Consider the following 23,307-nt stretch of genomic DNA (forward strand, 5'->3'; position numbering starts at 1 on the left):
GCCGGCTCCGCCCCGGCCTTATGGGGGTCTCACATGTCCCTTCCCGTAAGTCTGTAGCCGAAGAATCGGCCCAACCGCCACGAGTTGACTTGTTTCCCTCGGGCACGAAGCACCCTCAGTCCTTCGTGGGGTCGCTGTTTTTCCCCTCCGGTGAGGATGCGAACCGGGCAGCTCATAGCACAGCGCCGGCCGGCGCGGGGACAGGCACCGTGGCCTAGGCAGGGGACTGGGAACCGGCCTTGGCGGCAGTGGTTGTACCTCCGTGAAGCCGCCGAGGACAAACACTCAACACCTGGCGTTTGTGGGACCTTCCATCTGGTTATACCTGCTGTGGGACGCAGCCTGCAGCCGGCTGCTTCGTGGTTTCATCCTATCTCTTGACCAGGTGCCTCCTCAGTGCTGGTGGCATTACCAAGGATTTTGTATAGGTTTCGTTATCTTGATATCCTTTCCTCTTCATATTCCTTCTACCTGACGTGTGCCTTTTGTTAAGCTGGGGCTACAGTCTTAACCTTTTTGTTTTCATGAAGATACCTGAAAGGCAAGGTTAAAGGGGAAAACAGACCTTTTTTATGCTGGGCCACTCCTCAAATGCTTCCAAGCCCCAACGTCCAGGTCTCCCACCGGCCTGGCAGGGACTCGCACTAGGACCTTCCTTCGCTGCTTTCCCAGCTGCAGTAGCAGGGGGCTGGATTAGGAGCAGCGCAGCTGGGAGATGAAACTGTTCATGTAGGAAGCTGGTAATGAAGGCAGGTGGCTTAACTGACCCAGCCACAATGTTGACCCCTGTAATCATTAAAAATTTTTTTTATTTTTACTGGAAAGGCAGATGTACAGAGAGGAGGAGAAACAGGAAGATCTTCCGTCCGATGGTCCCCAAGTGACCGCAACAGCTGGATCTAAGCCAGTCCGGAGTCAGGAGCTTTTTCCAGGTTTCTCAAGGTCCCAAGGCCTTGGGCTGTCCTTGACTGCTTTCCCAGGCCACAAGCAGGGAGCTGGATGGGAAGTGGAACTGCCTGGATTAGAACCGGCACTCATATGGGATCCCGGTGCATGCCAGGTGAGGACTCCAGCCAGTAAGTTATCATGCCAGGCATCCCAGTTTATTTTTGAATGGTAGTTGCATTTGAAGGATCTGGAAACAATCCATACATCGAAGTGCCTTAAGTGTGTCCCCCATCCACTCTGGAATAGTATGTAGTCATTAAAGATGATTACAGGTGCCGGTCTGGTGCGAGAGTAGCAACTGAAGTCCTTGCCTTGAACGTGCTGGGAATCCCATATGAGTGCCGGTTCTAATTCCAGCAGTTCCACTTCCCATCCAGCTCCCTGCTTGTGGCCTGGGAAAGCAGTCGAGGACGGCCCAAAGCCTTGGGACCCTGCACCCGCGTGGGAGACCTGGAGGAAGTTCCTGGCTTCTGGCTTCGGATCGACACAGCACCGGCTGTTGCGGTCACTTGGGGAGTGAATCATCGGACAGAAGATCTTTGTCTCTATCTCTTCTCTCTGTATATCTGACTTTGTAATAAAAATAAATAAATCTTAAAAAAAGACTAATAATAATAATAATAAACCTAGCACTGCAAAGGTGACTTCAATAATAATAATAATAATAATAAAACCTAGCAGGAAGCAACAAGCAAATAATCATGAATAAGTATCTTGGAACATTCTGAATAATTTCAGAATGCCTGTCAGGTATTAGTTACAAAATGTTCCTTGAAATAACTTTTACATTTTAATTTCTTATAAAGACCACAGCTTGACAATGAACCATTTACTTTTGTCAGGAGAGACTCAAACCGAATTTCTCTGGTGATTATGCCAGTACTCTTGTAGGAAACAACAGCATTACGTAAGGATGAATGCAAACTGGAACTGTATCATTTGCGGCATGTCTTCAGAAGGCTGAGTCATCAAAACAGTAATCTAGGTAGTCATTTTTGAAACTTGATTGCCATTCGTTAAACAGACATTTCCACGCCTACTTTGTGCCAGACTCCATGAATGAGGTATCAGTGAATAAGAGGGGGGAAAACACACCACTGGTGCCCACTGAGTTCACATTCTAGTCATAATGAGATTTCCTAAGGTAATAAGGCAAGTTACTTATTTTTAATTTGGTAACTGAGTGATTCCCAGAGTTAAACCAGACTAATTTTCTTAGGTAACTCCACATCCACCTACTCAGGAACCCTTACCAAGAGCTAGAGGCAAAGGCTCACGTTTATCCAAGAATGGTATAAAGTAGGTGTTTAGTATACAGTACCATACTCTGAATAAATTGTTATTTCAAGTTCTCCATTTTTTTTTAATAGCTGAGATAATTCAGGCAAGGAAATGGCTCATAAATCAGGCAGTACCCTGAACCAGAAGTTCAGAGAGCTCCTCTTAGTAAGGTCATCCGGCAGGATTTATAGCTGGCAAATGGCAGTGGCCTGATGGGCTCACTGTTTACCTTACACGGACATGTTCTGGCAGATTGCAGCCTGTGACTGGTTGAAAGGTTGGTTGCGATGACCATCTGAGATCTGTCTGCTTGTTTCAAGAATATAGTCTTCAACTTGGGATGGGGTTACAGCCCCCAATAACCCCACACAAAAGGTGAAAATAGCATAAACTGAAAATGTACTTCAAATACACCTACGCTACTGACTATCCCAGGTGCGTAACATGGTACAGTGCAGATATTCAGTCATTTCCCCTCATGACCATTTGGTTGACTATCAGCATAGTGTGCCAGCTACCCAGAACCATTCTTGGGAAAGCAGTAATATTCAAAATCTGGTGTATGGTGTTTACTGAATACACAGTTTTGGAACCATTGCAAAGCTGAGAAATTTTAAGTGGAACACAGTAAGGCAGTCACCTGAATAAAGTGATAACTTCTGAGTGTGGAGGGAGTTTGAGCCCAGTTATAACTGAACAACTCCTCTGGCAGAGCATCTCAGAATCGACAAAGACCTTAAGATACTGACACTGCTCTGTCACATGACTTGTCTGACTGCAGTATGGGACTCACAATACCAAATTAGGGCTTTCCTTTTTAATGTTTCCTACAAGTTTATGTTACTCTAGTTGTAGTAACATTTTCATGTACAAAAAAGGGTTGCATTCAAAGTATCTTGATAGCATTTTTCAGTGTAAATAACTAACTTCGAGAATATTTAGGCCCTCTTCACAGTGAAGGTTGATTGTAATGTGTACAGAGTATTTGGTTAGGTTCTAAGTTCCTGATGATTCAACATTTTGCACAAACCAGTCCTGTACTGATGATTAAAATGTGTCCTTGTGGGTGAGCAGGTTTATGCTAGCAGGTTCTCTGCTCTCTAGCTTCCTGCCAATGCAAATCAAGGCTCTAGGAGGTAAGAGTCCTACCAAGACACAGCAGACCTGAACTGTGTTTCTGGCTCCCAGCCTTGGCCTTGGACTAATCCCAGATGTTGCAGGTCAGGGGAACTAAAGGATGGTGCTCTTGCTGTCTCTCTTCTCAAACCTGACAAAAACAAAACCAAGCAAGAGCAAACAAAAAACCTGCTGTCGGGGAAAGCAGAAGCAGGGAATGTTAGCAACAATAAATAATCATCATACATAGTGTTAATGAGCACGTTATCTGCATATAAACAGAAGCTTTAAAAATGGTTTATACGGGCCCGGCGGTGTGGCTAGCAGCTAAATTCCTCGCCTTGAACGCGCCGGGATCCCATATGGGCGCCGGTTCTAATCCCGGCAGCTTCACTTCCCATCCAGCTCCCTGCTTGTGGCCTGGGAAAGCAGTCGAGGATGGCGCAAGACTTTGGGACACTGCACCCGCGTGGGAGACCCGGAAGAGGTCCCTGGCTTCGGATCGGCACAGCACCGGCCATTGTGCTCACTTGGGGAGTGAATCATCGGACAGAAGATCTTTCTCTCTGTCTCCCCTCCTCTCGGTATATCTGACTTTGTAATAAGAAAAAAACAAAAAATCTAGTTGTTTAAAAAAAATGGTTTATACAGCTCTTGCATAATTTTTAAGTATTGTAAATTTTCATTTTAAATGATAAACATTAATTTGCCTAAGCAGTGAAATTTTCATATTTAGTTTTTATCTGGATGAATTTCTACAAAAAGTCAGCAGGTCCCAAATTATTGTAGTTTAAATTGAGATAAATACACACTATCCTTTCCCCACAACGAGCTTCAAGATGACTTCTAAAACAACCTACCTACAATTCTGTTGGTAACTGCTCAGCTTATATTTAAAACAGTAAGTTACTTAAGTCACAACTGATAAAGGTTTGTGGATACTAACCTAGCATACCATAAGCAATTAGTATCTTCAGAAATCGATTCAATGTATGTCAGAAACACAGTACTGATTTGAGTAAGACATGTGCTTAAATGTGTCCTTATCAAGAAAAAATGAATAAAACAACCAGTCAAGCTTCATATCAATTAGACAACTTTTACTAAATGAGAAAACTACATTTAAAATGTGCTTTAAAACAAAATGGAATTAGAAAAGAAAAAGACATATGCAGTTTAAGGAACCTTTGCACTGTGCTGAAAAATATTTCTTGCAGTAATACAATGAGCCAATTCATAAACTGTAAGTCAACAGAATTTTCAATTTAACATTTTCAAAGACAATACTGAGGTCAAGAATTTCACGTCTATGGTAGCACATATAGAAGGGCATTATAAATGTGATATCCATCCCTATGAAGCTTACAAATTTGACAATGCTCAGTAAAAGCTTTTAGCATCACATCCAAACAATCACAAATCTGTGTTCTGTACGTTCTCCTTCTAAAATCTTTATGGTGACTTTTCTACTCCTTGCCTTGTTAACGCTAACCCTTAAAAAAAAAAGAACAGGAAAAAAAATGCTGCAATAAACTCTTGATCACATACAGAAATTATTGCTACTATAGTTCACTACAAAGCATTATCTATACAATATCATATGAACTTTGATTATGAAAAATCAGAATAAAAATCTTTAGTGACATAAGCCTTACAATCGTATACAACATTCACATGGCAATATTAGACAGTTAAGCACCCAATACCCATAGTTGACAGAATGTCCCACTGACCAGCATTCAACTAAGCACATCCTTCGGATAAGGGGAGGAAAAAAGAGACAGTGTCAGCTTTCCAAGGCTTGTCAAAAAAGGATTCTCATGTTCTGTGGATCTAAAAACAAAACCCAGCAACAACAACAAAGCAAAAATCCCCAAAAAACCAAAACCACTGCAGGTGAGGGTGATACCAAAAAGTTAAGCATGCCAAAATGTGTTTCGTGCGAATTAAAACCTAAAGCCAAGGTACCACATAATCACATTACCAACTAGTTGGGTAATACTATATGAGCCTTACCTTAAAGTTAAATGAAATGCTACTGCACAATAGAGCATCAATAAGTTAAAAATTAGAGTGCATAAATCCAAATCAGTGGCCATTTCTGTATAAAGCAAAATATTCACTATCAGCTGTAAAGTCTGCCTAAACTGTTTCATTAAAATCAATGAAATGGACAGTCTGCATACTTTTAAAAAGCTATCAATTTCTAAAATTCCTTTTTAATGTAATAAGGAATAAATTCTCTTAAGATCAAACAGTATGTAAGTAGATAAGCAAAAGAAAGTAACAGCTGGTGAATGTCTTTAAAGCTCTTCCATATTTCACTTTTTAAAAATGTTTAGGGAAAAATCTTTTAATTGCCATTATTCTAGCAAAAACAAACAAAACAAAACAACCCCCAAATAATTAAACAACCAAGCAACACTAAAACCACATTACACAGATGGATCATCATGCTTTCATCTGGTTTAATTACCACATCTAGTTTAACTGGGATGCTTTTCAACTTTAAAAATTGTGACACGTGAAGCTGTAACTTTAATGGATAATTTTGAATTTGGATTTAACTTTGTTGAATATTATAACAGAATATACAATACAGTGTAGCACATCTTTCTATTAGAAAAAAATTGAAGATCCTTTACCCGTCTCCTTAAGTTAAAGGTGTGACATCATAAAGGGTGTCAAGTGGCTGGATGGTTTTACAGTGCACACTTATATATATATTATGAAGAATGTCCTTAAACAAATCTGATGGTTTCTTTGCAGAATTCCTTCTTCACCTTTTCTTCGGTGGATTCGCTGTTCGAGGTGGAGTGACAGGACGTCCAGAATTCAGTCCACCATACTGGTATTTAGCTTTCTTTTCAGATGGTTTCAATATCTTAAAGTAAATAATTTATGAATAAACACTGTTATTTCAAGTGTAATAAGTTTAAGAGAACTATGACATGGTGAGTGGGCATATTTTCATTAAGTGGCATACAAACCGAGAAAAAGGCTGATAAGAATGTAGCAAAGCAAAATTCCACAAACAGTTATCATGTCTGAACACTACTGTCATTCCATTAATGTTTTAGCTAACAATACTTGAGTACACTAACCCCTCAACTACTCGATCCTTAGATTTAAGTAACATTTTTTCAAATTTATTGCTGGGGAGGAAATAACACCAGTTTAAGAGACAAAAGATGCAGGTTCTTATAATTCTGACGTATTCATACATGGCAGGGCAATTAACCTTCAACATGTCACAAACTCCTCACACCTTATTTTTTTGTACAAAATATTGATATTACAAATGATAAAATTCACTTATTCACAATGTATAAGGCAATTAGTTTCAAATGTGTATATTCAGAGTTCCACAATCACTATTATAATTTTAGCACATTCTTGATACCTCTCAAAGGCTTTTCTCCTTTTACTGAACATCTTCCATTCCTTCCCTCTACCTTCATAATCGCTCCAACTCCATAAGCAACCACTATTCTACTTTGTCTCTAAATGTCTGGCTATTCTAAATATTTCATACAATTAGTATTATACAATATATGTTATATTTTACTACTCTTATTTTCAAATAATATTCCATTGAAAAGAAACTATAAAACTACATTTTGTTAAACATTTAGATGATGAGCACTGGGGTCACTTCTAGTTTTGGGAGCTCTTATGTTATACCATGAACATTCAAGTACAAGTTTTACTCCTAGGAATAAAACTGCTGGGTAATGTAAATATTTGAAATGCAAAATTGTTCCCCAAGCAGTCGCACCATCTTATTCCCACTATCAATCAAGATGCCTTTGTGTTTCAAAGACAGAGACTGAGATAGAGACAGACAATCAGATCTTCCATCCTCCGGGTCACTCCCCAAACAGCCCACACCCTGGCTGATGCTAGCAGTTTGGAACTCCATCCTGGTCTCCTGTGAAGGTGAAAGGGCCTTCCTAGGTACATTAGCAGGGAACTAAATGAAAAATGGAGCAGTCAGGACTTCAACTATGCCAGTCACAGGTGGTAGCTTTCCTGCTAAGCCATAACGTTGACTCAAGAAGTATTTCTTGAACGCTATTCAGAGCATCTCAGCTACAAAAGGTTGAGTCCTGATTCCTATCTGTAAAATGTAAAAAAAAAAAAACCAAGCATTTTCTACTCAGTTGTTGCAGTTAATGAAAGCGGGAGCTTCCACGGCACTTTAAAAAGACAGTTGGCCTCTTCTGTTATTTGTGCACTCAGCTTCTTTCTGGCTTCAAAAATATTTGAGAGAAAAAAACTGTAGTAACACTGAACATATACAGACCACCTTTCTGGTGATTATTTTGTAAAACAGAGGGTATTTCAGCTATTTACACAATACTTACAGATGTTAAGTATTACAAACAATCCAGAGATGACTTGAAGATTTGTGGAGGTTATACAAGAACACGACACCATTCAATATGTTACTGGAGCCTCTGCACATTTGATAGTTGCAGGGGGATAGAGTTGGGCACCTGATGTCTACCATAGACCACCGTATATCAAGGACATAAAATTACTTTTTAAAATGTCAAGATTCTACACAGATCTGTGGTCACAACATCGCATTACCGGGTTGGACTGTCCTGCCCAGCTCCTGACTACAGCTTCCTGCCAACGCAGACCTTGGAAGCAGCAGTGAAGGCTCAGTAATTGGGTTCCTGCCACCATGTGGGAGACGTGGACTGGATGGAGGCTCCAGCCAAGCCATGTCCCCACATTGCCATTCACTGGTGGGCAGTTAGGGAATGAGCCAGCAAATGAGAATCCTGCGTCTTCCTGTTTCTCAATTTTAACAAACAAACAGACTTAAGATTTTATCTTTATAAGTATTTTAAATTATTTGCAAAATTTTTTCCTTTATGTAAGAATACTTTTTTCTTCATCTGAGTTTATAATTTTCTCTCTTCCCAATACTTGCCCCATCCAATTCGTTGTAAAAGAAAACCTGAAATTATTCATTCCACTCCCATTCTTTTAGTAAGTAAACTGCTACAAGTCACAGTAGGAAGTGAACAATTAGAACAGCTCAGATAAGGTTGACCAATCTACTAAAAAGTTAGAAATTTTCTAAAACTGAAAATCTTTGAGTTTGAGTGATAATCACTTCCCAATTAAACTTTAAGCAGACCTGAAAGAAAAACTCTACCAACATTAGTTTTAATTAATTTCTATTGTTAGAATCTTAGATCTCTATCATACCTGAAATGAACACATCAAAGTTTCATCCACACTCATCATTCCACCAGCATTATCAAACTCGCCACAGTAATTCGGGGCTGAAAACAGAGTTACCAACTGCCGCTTAGCAAAAAATTCATATCCGTCTTCCACCACCTGTCAAGGAAGTCAAAACAGCGCAACACGTATTAGCACTATTTTCAGCTAACTATAATAAACAGATTATACGGCAGAAACCTAACACTTCCTTCTTTTGGAGATTGTGACTTTTACTCTTAAACTTTGCTTAAATCATTAAAACTGGCATGCCTTTTCTGTAAAACAGCAGAGATTAAGGTTAAACAGAATAATAAAGTTGTAATTACCAAAAAGCATTTTTAAGGCTTCCTATGAGAGAAAAATGAAATATACTAGTATGCATATTGACCACAGGGATCTGGGACATGAGATGCGAGTAGGATGGCAACATTATAATCTCACTTTAAAATCCTTCAACGAGTAACAACCAGATAATATAAGATTTTGCCAATAACTTTTTTCTTGCTTTGCTTTTAAACTTTTTACCAACGGTATATAAAAACAAACTGAAAACATTACCAATGAGTTTAATTTACACAGATGATTCCCCTTATAGACTACATTTTTTAGATGTACACATAATTATTTTCCTTAATGCTCACAATTTCTAGACTATTGTTAATTTCTGAGAAATTTTATATCATCAGTATCTCTCAGCTTATGTTTCTACCTCTTAGGGTTATGAGAGGTACGCAAAACCATGTAAAAATTTTTTTCTTTTTATTATATTTATGTTTAGCAGTTTTTGTATTCAAGCAAGATTTTACAGAACTTTGTGCATTTTAGGATAATCAAAACAGACATAATTATAACAAGCCATATATTAACAATTGAAGGGTAGAACAGTCTTCAGTCTTTGGCAGGTGCACAGAGAAATCTCCAATAACCTAGCTAGTGAGGAATAACTGAACTCTGCATCCTACCTAGTGAGTTCTAGGAAAAGCCAACTCGGAGGCCTGACCAGCAAGGTACAGGCTGAGCAATTATAGGCCAGCTGACTTTTTCCTGTCTGTTCAAATCTTTCTGTATTAGTCTCTATTTGAGCTAATTTTGGGGCTCCTGAGTGACCCTGATGGTCATTGCAAGAGAGGATGGGGAGCCAAAGCTGGAACTAAATAAGGACCAGAGAAAGCTCCTGAGTCCAGAAGGAAATTTACAATTCTTCTATCTCTGAGGATGACCCAGGGCTCCTGGCTGTTGTTCGAATGTCATCAGACTCTATGAGGAGGGTTCTGGACTACTTCAATCCCATGTGGGAGATCCAACAGGAACTGGCTGACCTCAGCCTATGAGGGCAATCAAATTCCCTGTGATTTCCCTGGTAGTCAAGGATATGGTCCTTGGTGCCCATACTGACAATCCTTGATGAAGTATCCACTGCTTCTGTGGTGAAAGCACTTGGGAGGTTTCTGGGGTCTCCGGGACTAGGATACAGATCTCCTCTTATCCTCTGCTCCGCTCTGAGAGCCCTTCTGCTCTGTGCATATGACCTCCTGTTAAGAGGCTGTCATGTCGCTCTTGGATCCCACCGTATCTATAGTTTGCTAATGTCTAACGCAGTTCAGGATCTGTTATCTATAAGTCTTTACAAACAAACAAACAAAAAAACCCCCCAAAACCCTACCTCACTGCTGGGAATATGCCTCTGTTGAAATTAACCTTTTGGGTATTAATCTTTTTGTTTAAAACTGAAATCTAGTTTCTGTTCATTCTTTCACACTCCTTTAAAAAGTTATTTCTTTATTTATAAGTCAGAGTTACAGAGGGAAGGAGACTGGAGATCTTCCACTCCTAGTCAAGTGCCTGTCACAGGGAGCAACGCCCTGGAGAAAAGAGAAGCACCGCACAGCGGCATGCACTTCATTTAGTCAACTTCGCTCTGAAGACAACAAAGAGACACCATACAATGTTAAAAATGGTCAAATCAATTTTAACAATTCTATTAATTGACATCTATCAGTTATGCTGAGATAAATTTTGGAAATATGTGGGCATTCATATATATATTCATAATGGTTTTATCACAGCTGAAATGATTAACAATGGCATGATATTCTGGTTTTCACTATAGTATACAGTCAAATCCCCTGATGGCCTTAACAATGCCCTCAGAGGGCTCTGTTCATCAAACTCCAAACAACACTTATAATAATGCCCGATAATATAGGATGGCAACCCACCATACATAACAAAATTGACTAAGCCTAGAAGGCTTCAAAAAAGCATTAAAAATTTTGCTAGTGTTGCATATTACTAAATGCATTCTTTTGAAACATGTCCTCTCATGAGAAAGGTTAACAAAGCATACATAATAGTACATTGTAATTACTGGCTTTGCCTCTCCCAAAGCCTTCTTTGTAAAAGTCGCTTAGATTTCTCCAAAATAAGGGATTGTGTAATGCTAACAAACATTAAACAATACAAGATTCTCACAGTTCATACCTGATGCGCTCGACAAATCAAGTCTAAATCATGACGATTCAGAAATTTACTGACTACGTCAGCTCCAAAAGTAAAAGACACACCACGGTCATTTTCTCCCCAGCCTTGCACATCCTTGTCTGGGTCAGACCACAGTAAATCACAGAGCAAACCTTAAAAGAACAAAATACAGCAATGAGAAAAAAGTTGAAAAGCAAACAAACACACAAAAAAACCACATATACAACCAACAACAAAAGCACCTCATAAAGCACATTTACCTTACATTTTTTTTAGAAAACATTATCTGAAAAGTAGAATTACAGAGAGAATGAGAATTGTCCATACATAGGTTCACTCCCAGCTGCTTTCCCAGGCTCATCACCAGAAAGCAGGATCAGAAGCGGAGCAACTGGGACTAGAATTTTTGCCCCACAGAATGCCAGCACTGTAGGTGGCGGCTTTACCAGCTACGCCACATAGCTAGCCCAGCCCAATCATCACATTTCAACTATGTTGTTTTTCTTTTTAAAGATTTATTTTTATTGCAAAGGCAGATTCACAGAGGGTAAGAGACAGAAAGATCTTTCTGATGGTTCACTCTCCCAATAGCTGCAACAGTCAGAGCTGAGTCGATCTGTAGCCAGGAGTCTCTTCCGGGTCTCCCAAATGGGTGCAGGGTACCAAGGCTTTGGGCCGTCCTCAACTGCTTCCCCAGGCCAAAAGCAGGGAACTGTATCAGAAGTGGACCAGCCAAGACATGAATGCAGGCCCACATGGGACCCTTATGCTTGCAGGCAGAGGATTAGCCCATTGAGTCATCCCGAGCTCATTTCAAGTCTTCTGCCCTCTTACCCTATAAATAATAATTACTTGATCCCAAGTAGCTCACCCTAGGTAACTTACCCACTAAGACTGCATGGCCTCTTAAGAAAGTAAAGTACCCAGAGCCCGTTCCATAGACAGGAACTGTGCACACTGCACAGTCTTGAGCACAAGCAATATATGGAAAGGCTGTTCATCATTTTTTAAGAGTTTATTTATTTTCATTGGAAAGTTAGATATACAGAGAGGAGATAAAGAGGATCTTCCATTGGATGATTCACCCCCCAAGTGGCCACAATGGCTGGAACTGAGCCGATCTGAAGCCAGGAGCTTCCTCTGGGTCTTCCATGTGGGTGCAGGGTCCCAAGACTTTGGGGCCATCCTCTATTGCTTTCCTAGGCCACAAGTAGGAAGCAGGATGGGAAGCGGGCTGCCGGGATTAGAACCAGCACTCACATGGGATCTCGGTGCATGCAAGGTGAGGTCTTAAGACACTAGGCTACTGCGCCGGGCCCAAGGCTGTTCAACCTTTTGCATGATTTCTCCATATGAATAAACAACCCACTCGTTCTCATTTCCTTAATGGCTAGTTCATCTTTTCTTCAGAATCATGCTGTTGTGGAGCACCACAATCATTAGACTTATTAACTCCTGAGCCAACACCTCCCCAGAAGTGTTCAGTAGATGAGCCTTATAAAAAAGATCCTGGGAGCCAGCATCTCTAACGTTCTCTTTTCAGGTTGTCCCAGTTACTGTGACTCCTTTATTTTTCCACATGAAGTCCAGAACAAACTTGTCTAAGTCCATGAAAAACACAATTCATTTCACTGAAATTGCATCTAAATTATAAATCAGAGGAAATAAATTTTTCTAATTAGACATACAGAGAATTTAAACAGAAAGTCTGCTGGAAGCAAACTAGACTGATTTTTGTTTGACTTTAGTAATGTTTTGACAATAAGAGGTCAGAGCGAGAAATATTTACGTAGCAAGTAATGCAAACTCTAGGAAGAATTCAAACCACCTTGGAAGCACCAAATACGAGGACCTGCAAATGAACTCTGAATTTGGGCAGGGCAGGGCATCATATGGGTGCCAGTTTGTGCTCCTATGGCTCCACTTCTGCTCCAGTTCCCGGTAATGCACCTGGGAAAGCAGAATGCATGGCCCAAGTGTTTGTGCTGCTGCACCCAGGTGGGAGAGCCAGGAGTGCTCTAGGCTTCTAGCTTTAGCCTGGCATAACCCCAGGCCATCACAGCTATTTGGGATTTCTCTCTAACTCAGTATTCCAAACAAATAATCCTTAAAAAACAAAACAAAACAAACTCCGAAGAATCCAAAAATTTAATAGGCAAGGAAAAGAAATGAGGAAAAGAAGAAAAGAGTGTGAAGGAATCGTCAAACCAAACCAAACCACTGGCAGCAGAAGACGGCGTGAAGTCTGGGCCCCGCCACCCGTGTGGGGAGCTGAGGGAGACCCTGGATTCTGGCGTGGCCTGGCTCGCCAGCTACTTCTGGCCCCTGTGGCCACAGAGGTGAAAAAGCAGATGAAGGATCTCTGCCTCCCTCTAACTCTGCCTTTTGAGCAAACATTTGAATCTTTTTTTTTTTTTATTGGAAAGTCAGGTTTACAGAAGGAGAGACAGAAATATTTTCCAGCCTTTGGTTCACTCCCCAAGTGGCTGCAACTGAGCCAATCTGAAGCCAGGAGTTTCTTTCTGGGTCTCTTATGCAGGTACAGGGTCCCAAGGCTTTGAGCCGTCCTCCACTGCTTTCCCAGGCCACAAGCAGGGAGCTGGAAGGGAAGTGGAGCAGCTGGGATACAAACCAGCACCCATATGGGATCCTGGCGCAAGCAAGGGCGAGGACTTTAGCCACTAGGCTACCGCACCAGGCCCAAATACTTGATCTTAAGAAATTTAATAAGTTAGTTTGAGGTAATAGTTTCTATTACATTTGGTCAAACATATTCCATTAATTAAAATTAAAAGTTATGGTGGGATGGATGTTTTGTTGCAGCAGGTTAAGTTGCTACTTAGGATGTTAGCAACCCAGACTGAAGTGACAGTTCAAATCCAGCTTCGCGCTAATGCACCTGGAAGGGCAGCAGACGGCCCAAGTACTTGGGTCCTCACTCATATAGGAAGATCAGTACTGAATTCTAGCTCTGGCTTTAGTTGGCTTGGCCCAGCCCTGGCTGCTGCAGAGATCTGGGTAATGAATCAGTGGTGGAAAATGTCTTTTTTTTTTTTTAAGTAAAAAAAGCTGGCCAAAGTGCATGTTTGTTTCCTTTTATATGCTGCCACAACTTTTCTCTACAATGTAGGGTTTGAATTGCTGACATCAGAGGATCTCCACAACTACTGGTAAGAGCTAATATGTAGTCATGAATATCCTTCAAAGTGCTGTTACCAGGTTTTCAGTACAATGAGCAAAACAATTCAATGTACTATAAGAAAAGAGCCCCAAGGCTGGCACTGTGACATAGGGGGTGATGCCAGCATCCTCCGAGTGTCATTTTTATTTCTGGCTGGTTCATCTTCCATCCAGCTCCCTACTAATGAACCTGGGAAAGCAAGCGGAGGAGGCTGGCCCCTGCCACCGACGGGGAAGCCAGTCAAGAGTACCAGGCTCCTGGCTTTGGTCTGAATCAGCAGTTCAAAGTGCTTCTTCACCTGTGTGCATGATCTTTCTCAAGAAGCTTAAAAAAAAAAAAAAAAAAAAAGCAGCAGCAGCAACAGCAAACAACCTAGGGATAATAACAGATCAATTTGGAGGTTTGGTCATGTTTTGCTTATCAGACACTGGGTCATGTATATATTTTTTTAATTTTAATTAATCAATTAATTTTTGATACATTTTATTATTATTCTTATTATTTTATAATACAGTTTCATATTCCCTTATCCCCTCCCCAATCCTCCCCCCCCAGTTCCTCTACATTATTATTAACATATAGTTCTTCATACTCAGTCATATGTCCATCATTGCGGGCATGGACAATGGCAGACAGTCCAGAATCCTATTGTCAAGATATAGTAAACAGTTTCATTGTAAGTCCATCTTTGTCTGGAAGCAGAAATGCATACCACACTACATCCTCACATCTGAATGTTAGTCTCCATTTCACAGCTACTGTACATCCCCTTAAATGAAAAGTCATGTTTCAAAATCAGCAATAGAAAGAAAAGAGGAAATTTAAAATGCCATGAAGTGACATGTTACTAGATATGACAGTCTCAATTACATAACTACTGTACATCCCCTTAAATGAAAAGTCATGATACAAAATCAACAAATAGAAATTTACAATGCCTGAAGTTAAATGACATGTCACTAGATATGAGAGTCTCCATTACACGGCTACTATACATCCCCTTAAATGAAGAGCCACAAAACAAAATCAACATCTGTGAGAAAAAAGAAGTTAACAACACCAAGAAGTTAAATAACATGCTATTAAGTGACTAGTGTGTAGCTGAAGAAATGAAAATCAAGAACCTTCTTGAAGAAAATGATGCCACTGTATGATATACGAGTCATTGAATGATTTAATCAGAAGGAAGTGTTTTGAAGAGATGAAACTAACAGAGAATAACAAAACCCATGTGATATAGTTTCCGCTAATCCTTGTTGAAGCGTGTCTCCTCCAGACAATAAGCAGATGGGTTTTGTTTTTTAATCAAGTGTACTACTCTATGATGTTTGATTAAGCTTAAACCATTTACATTCAGAGTTTAATATACCTGGGTGTTACGTTGGTCCTGTCATTTTAGGAATGGGTTGTTCATTGGTTTAGTCTTCTGTTGTCATTTTACTGGGATTGTTCTTCCCATTTGCCTTTGGTTTTGGTGGGTGCTATTCCTCTTCTCTGTCAAGAGAACATCTTGAAGTATCATTTGTAGGGCAGGTTTGGAAGAGGCAAATTCTTTTAGCTTTTCTTTACTGTGGAAGAATTTGATTTCATTTTCAAAGACAAAAGAAAGCTTTGCTGGATATGTTATCCTGGGCCGAAAATTTTTTTCTTTTAGAATCTGGAATATGTCACTCCATTCTCTTCTTGCCTGTAGAGTTTCCTGTTAGAGATCTCCTATAAGCTTAATTGGCTTTCCTTTATAAGTCAACTGATTTTTTTCACGTGCACATTTAAGGATCTTTTCCTTACATTCAATTGAAGAGAGCTTGATAATCATGTGTCTTGGTGAAGATCGCTTTTGATCAAGCCTGTTGGGAGTTCTGTGCCCCTCCTGGAACTTGTTTCCCAATTCTTTCTCTAGATTAGGGAAATTTTCCTTTATTATTTCATTAAATACATTTGCAAACTCAGCTTCTCTTTCTGCACCTTCTGGGACTCCCATAACTCTTAGATTGGGCCTCTTAATAGTGTCTTTCAATTCTTGAATACTTGTTTTGGCCTGATCCAGCTCTGCTTCCAGCTTGTTGTTTGCTTCCCCCTGGTGACAGGAAATACCTTCCAATTCTGAGATTCTTTCTTCTGCTTGCTTCATTCTATTTTGGAGACTCTCCACTGTACTTTTAATTTGTTCTACTGTGTTCTTAATTTCTGATATACCAGCCTTGATTTGCTTTACTGCTTCCTTAAATTCTTCAAACTCTTGCATAAGCTTCTCATTGTTGATCAGAATCTTTAAAATGAGTCTTATGGATTCTGTGTCCCCCATTTTCTCGATGTCTTCCTCAGTGAACTCTGAGGTTGGCATAGGGTTTTGCTCCCTTTGTCTCTTCTTTTGCTCTTGATCATTGTACTTCTGGTTAGCAGAGTCTTCTCCTTGGGGTAGGTTTCTAAGCTGTGTCACCCACAGGGCTACAATACGATTTTACTTATTGCAGTTGGTACATGCTTGCAGCCACTTGTGCCACAACCTCCAGCAAGTTCCAGGTCTGGGTTCTTGTGTCAGATTTCCACCATGGTCTCCACAGCCCCAGCTCCTGGCTCACCACTCTCCACCTCCTGTGATACCGTGGTGAGGCTGCACCGTTGTCTCTGCAACCTTTCTCCCACTTCCGGTTGGAGCAGGTCCCAGGATTAGAGAGACACCAGGTGTCCTATATAATTAGATTGTTGGTGCCGCTGATCTTGTCGGAACCTGTTGGACATTAGGTCTGGGTGCCACACGGACCTAATTTGACCCGAATGATGACACAGTCAGTATTATTTTCTTGTGGGACCAGTGCAAACTCGGAACTCAGCCAGTTCTTGTGAGATTAGCACATGCACAGTTCACTGTTGTCCCCTGCAGTCCCAGAGCTATTGCCTCAGTGCCCAAAATGGCGCCTGATGTACAACCACTACAGTTCTTGATTTGCTGGTCGTCAGATCTGAGGGCTATCCCAGACCTGCCCTGAGTGGAACCCGTAGAATGCCACGTCGTTGCAGTTCACCCAGACAGAAATGAGCTCACTCCCAGCTCAGCACATGCTCAGTCCTCTCCCTCGCCCTTTCCTCCTTACGCAAAATGGCGCCCAATTCAGCTCTAGGGGGCTGACTGGGCTGTGAAATCCACTCTGTTCTTGCACTGCCCGTCTGAGATCTGCTGCTCTGTCTCTGCTCCTGGTCAAATCAAACGGACCAGCAGGATGGACAGTTCTTTGTCTGGGTTCACCACCCGAGCTCCCAGTGAAAGCCCCTTCCCACCTGGTTGCTGGTGGAGTTCCAGCTGCTGTGGAGTTCAGATCGCCGTGCTGGAGTATCAGTCACTGCAACACTACACCGTTATGTCTGCTGCTTTCCTGTGTCTGTCAGTCTCCAGGTACCCCTCTGCTGTTGTTCTGTTCTTTCCTATTTCCTGAAATATGTCCTCTCTGCTTCATCCTGGTTAAATGTTTTTCCGTCTGTATAAACGTGTCCTTACCCTATTGCGCCATCTTGATTCAGGTCATGTATATTCTTCAATATCTATCTACTAAATTTTTGGATCCTAAGAATGGAACTGATTTCGCTTATCAAGCCCAATACTTGTTTAATGAATAATTAATCCATTTCCCTTTAACAATCTTTTCCCTCATACATATTACATTAATGGGACTTCTAGACTAGGTTATTCCAGACAATCTTCATTGTTCATATATGTTAAGTTTGCAGGGAATTGATTACACCAGTAATAATAATTTATCCAGAAATCTGTCCCCTCTTTAAATAAATAAAGTGTTTGGCAGAAACAAAGAAGGGGTAGTTTTGCTTATGTTAATGTTTTTAACAATATGAATGTGTGCCCTATAATAATATATTTGGCTGTTGTAACTTCCCTGTTCTGGCACAGAGCTCCCAAAACTCTAGTAAATTCCTGAAAGTGAAAGACAGCAGTGCCTTGTTATTCATACTGGGCTCCTTCCTATCACAACTGAACGTTATAGCAATGAAGTAACCCACGATGAGGCCCTAGACGGATTCAAGACAGAGCTGGTCACCACAAAAACCAAACATCTGAGTGAAGGGTTGAGATTATTAGACCCTTTTTGTCCCTCTGGTATAGATGGTGGTGCTAAAAATGGACTTATATTAAAAAAAACCCCTCTGAATGTTATTTGGAGAAGTTCCAGGTTAGTGATGCTCAGAGAGGGCACAGAATTCTAGGCTACGAACTCCCCTTCCCAAATACCTTCCTCAGTGTATAGCTTTCACATGGCTATTATCACGTTATATCCTTCGTAGCAAACAAGCAAATGTAGGTAAAGTCCCTAAGCAAAATGCTAAGGGGCCCCTCTTCTCCTCCCTCCTATCGTCCTTACCCTCTGGATTCAGACAGACCAAGAATGACTACAGACCCCAGCCCAGCCTAAAGGGTGTGTCCATGAACAGAGAGCCAAAAGTGAAAAGGAACTCAACTCCCCCCCACTCTGGAGAACGGGGTGGTAGGGAACAGTAAGCCCAATGCCCAGGAGAGGGTGGCTCCTAAGACCCCTAACCCTACTCAGAGACAAGCCTAAGGACTTTTTTTCCCCAAGGGGAACCCCCTCTCACCCACAGCCCCTACTTGTACTCTAACTTGTGTCCTGTTCTTGTTTGAGTCCTATTCTGAAACCTCCCAGACAACCCACTGTTTTATACCTCTCCCCCGACATGCCACCAGCGCCTCTGCTGCCCCAGTGGGCACTGCTCTGAGCAGTGACTTTCTTTAACCCAAGGAAGTGGCAGGTGTGGACACCTTCACCTTACCTGAGTCACCCCCCTGCCAAGAGGGTAGCTGAATTTCAGCCTAGTAATGCCCTCCCAGGCTGCTCCAGGATGGAGATAAGGGCCCAGCTATGTTGCTATTTGTTTTTAAATATTGCTGTGTGTTTTGTATTATCTGTGGCACTGGTCTAAGGTGTGTTCTGTACATACTATAAAGAATCTGCTGGGAATTAATAGCCTTTCTCATTGGGCAGGAGTGTCCCACCTTCCCGCCCTTTCCATTTCATTCTGTAACACATAAGGGAACTTCTTGAATAGCAGGGCAGCCTTGGGTTCTGCAGAAGGGAACAGCTTTTATCTTATTTTTTTCCTTTAAAAACCATTAGCTCTTAGATTATCTCCAAGTCTTGCAATACAGTAGGCAGAAGCCATAGTAGCAGAGTTGGCACTGCCTTCCAGCCCCTAATCCCTGCCTTTCCTGGGAACTGGAGCAACTCTGGGGATCCTAGATAAATTCTGAGATTGGTCATACTCCCCCCCCCAGGCCTTCTCTGTGACCTACCCAGTCACCAGAGTCATGGAGCATTCACCAGGGCTCCCTGCCCCATGAACCAGCTCTGCAGATTTGTACTAAGGGTGCAGACCACCAAACCCAGCCTCCCTGCAAACCATACCTTCTGTTCCCCAGGTTCCCCATGGAAAAGCGGCTAAGGAAAAGTAGCCTCATCCCCAGGTGAGACAGCCAAGGCCTGGATCGGCGCTCTTCCGGATTCATGGCAACTTGGCCCTCACTGAAGATGTGCCAGTCCCTCTTGTCCCCTTCTCCTGCCTCGCATATATCAATGTATAGGTATGAAATGTCCCTCCATTCTTCTCTCCATACACCTCAAGGTCAAAAGAACCACAGAGAAGGGTAAGAGGTGCCCCTGTGAAATCCAATCGTGATTTCTTCAGTCGCTTCTCTCCAGGCTCCAGAGTAAGGAGGAGGGAGGACTTATCTAGGGAGTTAGGCGGTAAGACTGCAGAAGGGCTAGAGAATTCTTATACATGGGCTCTGAGGCCACCCGTGTCACTTATTAACCCACATGCCTAATCTGATGCCCCCAAAGATTTAACTGGGCAGTTAGCTGGCACTCTAATTCTGGGGCTGTATAATTTGTTACCAGGGCATCCCAGCAAGCTTTCCAATGACCCCCTGCTATGGGCCCCTGGGATCAAGCCCCTCCCAGGCACCGTCCTCAGTCCCTCCTGCCCCAGCCCACCCACTCATCTTGGTGCTCAGCCTTCCCACTGGGAGCAGGATGGGGTGAACTGGAGGCCCGGGCTGGAGGGGCAGTGTTGTTCATAGCTTTTGTTCCATTGGTGTTGCTCTGTTGGATTTAATTTCGGTCTTCCTGATTTTTCCCTTCCATAAAGTGTACATTATCAAGTTCCTTGTTTCTTATATATTATACACACACACAAACTGTACTCTTTTTGCTTTTGTACATTCAGGCAAAAAGAGAAAATAAATCTTTTTAAGAGACAATAACAACAACAAAAGACTGAAGGAACCTCCTCACTTATAGGTACTGGGCAGTCTTCTGGAATGGTGTCCTTTGTCTTGTGTACTCTGTGCTAATGTTAGGAGTCAGTGAAGAACCTCACTAGTGTCAAAAAGCTGGTTGTGGTGTGGAAAATCTGCACTATTTGGTATCAAAACACACAGGCACTGATGTTACAAACAAAAGAAGCAGAGCAACTTAAATAAATCTTGACATTTCATGTTATGGATGTCATGACTAGATACCTAACTATATACACTAGTACTGAAACATGAAGAACTACATTTACAAAAATTTATTTTCTCTGTTTGAAAGACAGACACAGATCTCACCCTATAAATGCCTGTTAACAGCCAGGACTGAGCCAGGCCTAAAGCGAGGATCCAGGAATGCAATGCGGGGCTCCCACACAGGTGGCAGGGACCCAAGCGCTCCAATCATCTCTATTGTTGCCCTTACAGTACACATTAGTGCGAAGCTGGATCAGAAGTAAAGGACCTGGAACTTAAGCCAAGCACTCTGATATAAGATGCAGGTATCCCAAAGCGCATCCCAACAGCTACACCAATGTCTCCCTCCCATAAGCAGTAACATTTTCAATCCCATACAAAAATCAGGGTAAACAGCAATTGCATTTATTATTTATTTACAAAGTTACATTAGTATTCATTTATAAATTCACATTTTACCTTCAACTAGAACTTACTACCTTCTGGTTTGTCTTCATTTTTATTCTGATACAGTTGTTCTGACTGTACAAAAGCCATTTTTCATATTTTTCACACATTTTGTGCAATTTCATAAAATTAGCCACATTCTAGAATCTTAAGAGCTCTCTAAAGGCAAATGCTGAAAATAATAGAGAACTACCAGCTAATTTAATAGAGGGTAACTATTTTTTGCTGCGAAACAAATATAATCGTAATTAAAGAACTTTGGAAAACTTCAATAGTATTGAAAGGCATAATCAATGTTAAAATTAATGTTAAAAACAGGAAGGTAAAACAGCAAGAGGTTTCTGTATGATAAAAAGTTTGACAGAACTGTAACATGGTTGTACATACATTTAAAAGTTCTATGTGAAATACTTAGTGCAAAGTGACACACATTACTGCAAATAAAGTAACAGAGCTACCTTATTCAGTACTAGACTGTTTTATATTACATGAATCAATCCCACTTCCATTAAATATAATTAGGCTCAAATATAGTAACAGACAAAAATTAAACTTTTCTCTAGACCTACCTGTATCTGGGACATCAGTGGGTCTCATGATTCTCCGGATCTGTTCCATCGACTGTAGATCTGGTGACAGTCCTAGGGATGAAAAGATAAAGGTCTGATCTATATGATGTGAAATCACTATAGCTAATGCAGACTCACTATGTGAAGTTAAAATGCTTAAAAGTTGTCCTTTTAAGTTACCTTAGAGGTCAACATATTGAATTTTTATCAAGTTCCCTACATCATGATTATGTTATCCTCTACACTTTTCCCTACCAGGAAAATGAAATATTCTTGTTTCAAAAGGTTTCCCATGGGTGGAAGCCACAGCTTCTTTGCAACCACTCCTTTCCCTTCCCAGGAACATTCTCAGCTACAAACCTGCCGACCAAGTCATGTCTCACTACCTAATCCAAAAGCTTTTACTTCCAATTCAAAATGCTACAATTGGACCCCTAGGATATTCTCACCTTCCTTCAATTGGTTCACTATCTTCTTGAAATTACAAATTACTAACGAGAACGATAAAAAAGAAAACACATAAAAATACTTCACAATTTCAAAATAGTACATAAAATATAAGCTTGTCTGTTTACATCAAATATAAGCCTTTGGTAGGCAATCTACTGTGACAATGCTACATTTCTGTTCTTAGCTATACTACATAACAACTAACTGCTCTACTGTTTAATATATACTGAAAAACATGCTTCCATTATAATTAAGTTGTCAGAAAAGAAACCACTTATCAGTGTAGATGCAGGTAACTGCATCCATCTTTTCAGTGTTTTTCCACTTTAATTCTTCCTGTATGTTGATTTAAAAAACCCTCATTTTCTTATACTACTTCCATTACAAAAAATGCTTCCCAGTATTTCAATGCAATTATTAAAACAGTCAACAGATTGCTTTGTTCAGTACTCAAATCTCTATAGCATCAGCCCACAACACCTTAACAGGTATGTGACACTCTAGAAGGTCGTCCTTGCACATTCCTAAAGCTTGACAACAATGACTGCGCTTTTTCACCTCTCCAAGTCTACCTTTCCCTAAAACCTGTGCCTCCATCAACATTTGTCCCACAAGTCTTTTTCTGACTTTTCTTTTTTTCCCCACAAATCATACAGGGCAATTTAACCTGCTTTTAGGAATGCACGAGACACATTACATGAAGCTTACGACTCCTGATACATGTTAGGATCCGTATCAATTATACTGGGATTCAGATGAAAGGTTTTCTTATATGCAGAAAGCTAATGTTTCCTCATTTTAGTATTTTTACCAATAGTAAAAGTTTTAATCACTTGAGTTTTCATACAAGCACTGCTGTATTCCCATACCACCTTATTACAGTTCTTTTCTGAACAGCAAATAAAAAAAATTCATAAACTAAATGTCTACCTCCATGACAACAGAAGATCTTCTCATCCACAATGGCAGCTATAGGCAGACAGTTGAAACAATCAGTAAAGGTCTTCCATAATTTAATATTAAATCTCCGTTTGCCTATAAGAAGAACATGCAGACTT

The 23,307-nt window shown here is 40.9% G+C and overlaps 1 protein-coding gene across 2 annotated transcripts in view; it reads right to left on the minus strand.

The window, feature by feature from the left end:
• Positions 1–4,418: 4,418 nt before the first annotated feature.
• Positions 4,419–23,307, minus strand: part of PPP1CB (protein phosphatase 1 catalytic subunit beta) — a 39,231-nt gene continuing 20,342 nt past the window's right edge. For both annotated transcript variants that reach the window (XM_058668133.1, XM_058668132.1), the window contains exons 5-9: positions 23,180–23,284; positions 21,800–21,871; positions 11,071–11,222; positions 8,572–8,706; positions 4,419–6,229 (exon numbers count right to left, since the gene is read on the minus strand). In XM_058668133.1, coding sequence (XP_058524116.1) covers positions 6,125–6,229; positions 8,572–8,706; positions 11,071–11,222; positions 21,800–21,871; positions 23,180–23,284 — 569 coding nt within the window. In that variant the 3' untranslated portion in view covers positions 4,419–6,124. The remainder of the gene's footprint in view (positions 6,230–8,571; positions 8,707–11,070; positions 11,223–21,799; positions 21,872–23,179; positions 23,285–23,307) is intronic.

This window comes from Ochotona princeps, chromosome 8, assembly GCF_030435755.1.
Source record: "Ochotona princeps isolate mOchPri1 chromosome 8, mOchPri1.hap1, whole genome shotgun sequence".
NCBI lineage: Eukaryota > Metazoa > Chordata > Mammalia > Lagomorpha > Ochotonidae > Ochotona > Ochotona princeps.